Source organism: Salvelinus sp. IW2-2015, linkage group LG4q.1:29, assembly GCF_002910315.2.
Source record: "Salvelinus sp. IW2-2015 linkage group LG4q.1:29, ASM291031v2, whole genome shotgun sequence".
Taxonomy (NCBI): domain Eukaryota; kingdom Metazoa; phylum Chordata; class Actinopteri; order Salmoniformes; family Salmonidae; genus Salvelinus; species Salvelinus sp. IW2-2015.
This window is the reverse complement of record NC_036842.1, coordinates 33,563,263-33,569,351: the sequence shown is the minus strand read 5'-3', so window position 1 is coordinate 33,569,351 and position 6,089 is coordinate 33,563,263. Positions and strand designations below refer to the sequence as shown.

Sequence of the window (6,089 nt, the reverse complement as noted above, 5' to 3'; positions counted from 1 at the left end):
TGTATAAACGTGGCTAAAGGGAGCGAGAACGAGAGAGCGAGAGAGAGGCACCAGACCAGCCCCTCCAAAATGTGCGTCAGTGAAAGTGTTGAGTCCTGGGGCTACATCCCGCTCCATACTTTCCAGTTAGGCTCCGTGTGAGCACGAGCAACTCTCCAACCGCAGACGTCGATAACACAGCAGTACTTCACCTGGGAATTGGAAGATCATACCAAACAATCATGTTGGAGAACGAGGCTTTTTCCTGTTTTGTTTTCTATAGTGTTCTCCTGGTCATCAAGATGTACATCATAGCAATCATCACTGGACAAGTCAGGCTTCGTAAAAAGGTAAGATACTTCGCAGTTAACAGTTTATTAGGCTAGTTCGGTATTTGATCTATGGTTTGAATACATCTTAGTTACAAAAGTAAAGTATGGCGCTGTATAAACGTTGGTCAGGGTATTTGTGAATTATCTCTCTCTCCTGGGAAGGCTTTCGCTAACCCAGAGGATGCGCAGAGACACGGCGGCGTCCAGTACTACAGAGAGGATCCGGACGTAGAACGGTGCCGAAGGTGAGAAGGGCGATTACTGTTCTCAGATTGTATTGTAGCCTAGCCCTAGCCTATTGACATTGGTGGTAGCAATATAATGTTCAACAGTAGTGGAGACCGGGTTGGTTGTCACACTTTTTTGGTGTAATTCAAATCAAATCAAATTGTATTTGTCACATACACATGGTTAGCAGATGTTAATGCGAGTGTAGCGTAATGCTTGTGCTTCTAGTTCCGACAATGCAGTAATTCTCAGCACCAGTCACTTTCAATACTTGTGGGGACTCTTTTTATCCTCATGTCTTATTCCAACATGGAGTTATAAGCCATCAAACACACTCTGTCCACTTGTGACAACCAGCTCCATCCTGGGTTGGATGTCACACACAGTATGTGGTTGGTTGTCACACACAGTATGAGGTTGGTTGTCACAGTGTTTGCAAGTAAGGTATTCCACTTGTAACAGGAAATTAAGCAATAGCTTTTCTTTAATCAAACTATATTCCTAACAAAATTCAGCATTTGAATGCCTTGACATTTTGAGTAAATATGTGTGTGTGTGCTGTTTGTGTGTGAGAGAGAGGCAACGAAGGGAGCTCTTTATAGCACCATCACAAAGAGCGTGGGATTTATTGTATACTGGCAGTGGCAATGTTGATAGTGACCACGAACCCCACATTCCATGTGACAACCAAACATGTAAATGGAGAATTTTACCTGGAGCTGGTTGAACTCTTTAGAGATCATTTGTGGCTCTTTCATTTTTATTTCACAGACGTTTGTTATCCATCCTGGGGCTGGGATATGGTTCAGTGTCTGTGTTGTTTTAACTAGACAGGAAATGATCCACGACAGCAGAAAAAAACTATCTTTCTAGTGAACACTGAAAACTTTCCCCTCTTTTCTCCCCTCACATGAGGCCCTTTCTGACCTGACTCTTTGATGATGTAAAATGTGATGAGCTGAGCAGGCATTCATGCACTGATGCGCAATACAATGGAATGCTCTGTGACTGGTATCAATTAGGTCCAATTAAGATTCTCCAAGAACAGCATTAAGTCCCCCTGATCTCCATGCCCCCACTGAAATATAATTAGCATCATCAAAAAATGCTCATAACAATTCGTCAGTTTAAGCTAGAGATATAATTTCCACATCTGTGGTGAAAGGTAACAGAGGTAGAGCGCTGCGTGTCAGACCATGAGACATTCCGAAAATCAGTCTTCTCACAAAATCATCTGTAGTGTCCGAACGGTTTTGCTTACAAACTATTATGACCCCTCTATGGAAAGATGAGACTCTCAATGATGTTCTCCGTTTTGCTCTACGACCTCCACAAGTCTCAGGAGACTCGTCTGAAGTCGGTACAGCCGATCTGCAAACTTCTGTCTGTAGCGTCCGAACCGTTTGGGCTACATACACACTAATGTGACTCTGAGCAACATCCACAGCCCTCACAACTCGTCTGAAGGTCCCCCAAATTAATGGCATTATTTATGGAGACTGTTTAATGGCAAGAATATGGAGTTAAATACATAAAATAAATCTTTCCTGATCTTTATTATATCTCTCAGATATAGGACAGACACTTCAGAACAAACTTCCTTTTGATATTTTTGGGGGAGTGTCTGTTGTTCCATGTAGTGAATCTGTTATTCAATGCGTTTGTATGGGCTAATAGCAGTAAGGCCCAATTTTTTTTGCATCAAATTATCTTTTTAAATATTTTTTTGATTGGGTCTTAAAATTCAAAATCAAATAGCTAAATGATCCTTGGTATGACCTTCTTAAAAACATTCCATATAGCTTAGTATAAATATTGATCTGTTTAACGTGGACAGATTTTGGGCGGAGTAAACCCTCGCTTCACCTTTTCCTCTCTTGTCTCAGTCTGTACTCCTATCAATCTTAAACTCCTAACAACTCTGCCAAAATAATCAAACACTCAAGGGTCTATTCTATTTAGATTACACCATGGGAGTTTTCCATGTCTTGATGTTGATTGGTTGGAGTGGTACTTGAATTCAACAAAGCAAGATGAATAACATGCTGCACTTCTCAGAGATTACATACAGCCATCCTCTTCCTTTTTCTCAGCACATCTGATTTCATTGGAATGTCTAAATGGCTTCTGAAGAAAATTCATACTATTGAGTCACTACAACTGTTTTGGCCTTTTTAAGGATGATTGATAATCCATGGTTTGGGTTTTACGACTGACTCAAGACAGCTGCTGGTAAAGCCCATGCATACATTGCGACATTCTATAGGTCTATTTAGAGACAGAGACTGGAATCCATGAGAGGAATTTTCTCTTAAGTGATAGTCAGAAGAGAGGAAGTGATTCACTTAAAGAAAGAAACCCGAATAAGCATCTACGCACAGACTTGTAATGGAGGGTTTCCACGCTCAGCAAAGCTGTGTGTTTGTACTCCCTTTGGCCATGAAGGCATTTCCTTCTGTTACGCAGTAGGCTAAACCCCTCCCTTATGTTGGCTAATGGAGAAAGTTGCATGTGTGTGGAGTAATCACAGCGGAAGTGGGTTTGTGCACTGCTTGGGTCAGTGGCAGACGGCTGAGTCAGACGACGATACCGTAAGCTCCAGGAATGACCTTCTGATTCAAAACAGATGTGTGAGCGTGGGGAGCTGTTGTGTGTATTCAAGTCATTCTTGTCAACTTGTTGAGTCAGTGTGAACAGCTTAGTTATTCATGTAAAATCCATACATCCATGATAATAAATATGACTATATCCAATCAATTAATGTAAAAAAATATATATACATCTAAAACATGAAATGTAATATTCTCTCTTCTTGTGTTTCAGGGCTCACCGTAACGACATGGAGAATATCTTCCCTTTCCTGTTCCTGGGGGCTGTGTACTCCCTGATTGGCCCGTCGCTTGCTGTGGCCCGCGCTCACTTCCTGGTCTTCTTCCTGTTCCGCGTGCTTCATACAGTGGCCTACCTGTGTGTCCTGCGGGCGCCCACACGCTCCCTGGCCTATGTCGTCGCCCAAGTGCCCTGCGTGTCCATGGCCGTGCAGGTCCTCGCGGCGGTGGCCTCCTCGTGGTAGTTGTGGTGTTCTGGATCTATCTGTGACCGCTTCAATCTGTGACCTATCTCAGTCTGTGAGATCAGCGGTAGAGGATACTGCAAGAGATGCTTTTCATACAATGGAAATCCTCAAGACTATATCGCCATCAATGCTACCATAGCAGTTTGTGTCTCTCGACTGTAAGACAGTATGTACTCTGAAAGTGTGTACTCTGAAATGAAGTCATTGTTGTGCTCTAGCAAGCACCTCCCCCTGCAGTACTGTATGTTTGCTATGCAATGTTGAAGTCAATTGCCTCCCTCTTGATAGTACAGGGGACTCTACTCTCTGAAGATTAAGGTTTTAATTAGTAAACATTGAACCTTTTAACCAGTTCATTGTGTTGTCATGTTGTTTGTGTATACACAAGTTGTTGCTTGTTTCTGTCTTTTTCATTCTCTATTTCTTGTTATAAACTGGGTGGTTTGAGCTCTGAATGCTGATTGGGTGACAGCTGTGTTATTTTTACTACTCTAATTACGTCGGTAACCAGTTTCTAATAGAAATAAGGCACCTCAGGTGTTTGTGGTATATTGGCCCAATACCACACCCCCTCGGGCCTTATTGCTTAATTATACTTAACCCTGATTGGCTCCAGGGGTGCTGTACTACAATGGCTGACCCTGTAAAACAATACATTTCACTGCACCTATTTTATTCCACAGAGCTATTTTAGTAGGACATGTCTGGGATATAATGACCTTTCAGCTGAAACCAGCTTGATCCAGTCTTAGAGGTTGAACTGAAGAGCATGTGCCATTCTAAGGAACGTTTCCAGTGTGGTGGTTCACTGTGTTCGTTTATCTAGCATTGGCCACCATGGCATCACAAGATGGGGGATGATGACACAGAGACATCAGGTCTACCACACCTGTCGATGGGCTACCGATGAGGCCAAGAGTTTTTCCTGATCACAGGATTTGACTACAGCCCATAGTTTTTCCTGGTCTGGTCCTGGACCTAGATAGGAGCTATGACTGCTGAATTGTCCATAATCATAACATCTATTTTATCCTCCACCTCTGTGTTTCTTTGCTTCACAGTTCCAAGTTACTGCAACACATTCCCAAGTTACTGCAACCCATTTCCAAGTTACTGCAACACATTCCCAAGTTACTGCAACACAGTTCCGAAAATTTCAAAATTTTCGTACTGCAACCCATTTCCAAGTTACTGCAACACATTCCCAAGTTACTGCAACACAGTTCCAAGTTACTGCAACCCATTTCCAAGTTACTGCAACACATTCCCAAGTTACTGCAACACAGTTCCAAGTTACTGCTTCATAGTTCCAAGTTACTGCAACACAGTTCCAAGTTACTGCTTCATAGTTCCAAGTTACTGCTTCATAGTTCCAAGTTACTGCAACACAGTTCCAAAGTCTTTGTGTTTGACCTAGTACAATGCTATTTCACTGTAAATAAATTAACTACAGACTTTCAGCATGCTTATAGAGAAGGTCACTCAACATGTACTGCACTGACACAACTGACTGATGAGCTGTTCTTGTCTATTAATGTTCTGTATTATGTCATGTTTCATGTTTTGTGTTGACCCCAGGAAGAGTAGCTGCTGTTTTTGCAATAGCCAATGGGGATCCTAATAAAATACCAAATACCCACTGGGCACAGAAGTCAATTCAATGTCTATTCCACATTGGTTCAATGTAATTTCATTAAAATTATATGGAAACAATGTTGATTCAAGCAGCGCATGCCTAGTGGGAAGCTACTGCCACACCTTTCCAAGTTACTGTTTCACAGTTCCAAGTTACTGCTTCATAGTTCCAAGTTACTGCATTTCCTAGTTACAGTTCCAAATTACTGTATTACTTTATTGTTTACTCCGTTATTGAATGTGCATTGAAAAGAATGGGCATCTTGTTGAATGTACAAATGGATGTGTATGGAGTGCCATGAGACAGTAAAGCGAGTTCTTTAATGAATTCACTTTTTGTCTTGCCTTGTTCTTTTATTGGGTTTTCATTGGGGAAATGACATTCAATGTTTGTCTAAGGAATAATAGAGGTCTCAAGCTGGTCTCAAGCTGATGTTGATGCTTAGATATAAAGAGTTTAGTACCAAAACACTATATCCACACATCTTTTACAGTTGTCTTTTTTTCATCAGAAATGATTGTTTACCGTTCTCAGATTTTTAATTCATAAATTTCAAATAAAATCTCATTTTATTTGTCACATGCGCCGAATACAACAGGTTGGACCTTACAGTGAAATGCTTACTTTACAAGCCCTTAACCAACAATGCTTTAAGAAGTGTTAAGAAAAATAAGTGTTAAGTAAAAAATAGATAAGTAAAAAAATAGAAAATAAAAGTAACAAATAATTAAACAGCAGCAGTAAAATAACAATAGCAAGGCTATATACAGGGGGTACCGGTACAGAGTCAATGTGCGGGGGCACCGGTTAGTCGAGGTAATTGAGGTAATATGTACAT

General features: G+C 41.2%; 1 protein-coding gene across 1 annotated transcript; it reads left to right on the top strand.

Annotated features, from left to right (window-relative positions):
• On the top strand, positions 1 to 5,582 carry ptges (prostaglandin E synthase). The gene is made up of 3 exons (XM_024147038.2): positions 1 to 329; positions 474 to 556; positions 3,363 to 5,582. The coding sequence occupies exons 1-3, from the start codon at positions 222 to 224 to the stop codon at positions 3,610 to 3,612; spliced, it is 441 nt and encodes a 146-aa protein (XP_024002806.1). The 5' UTR covers positions 1 to 221; the 3' UTR covers positions 3,613 to 5,582.
• The last annotated feature ends 507 nt before the right edge of the window (positions 5,583 to 6,089 follow it).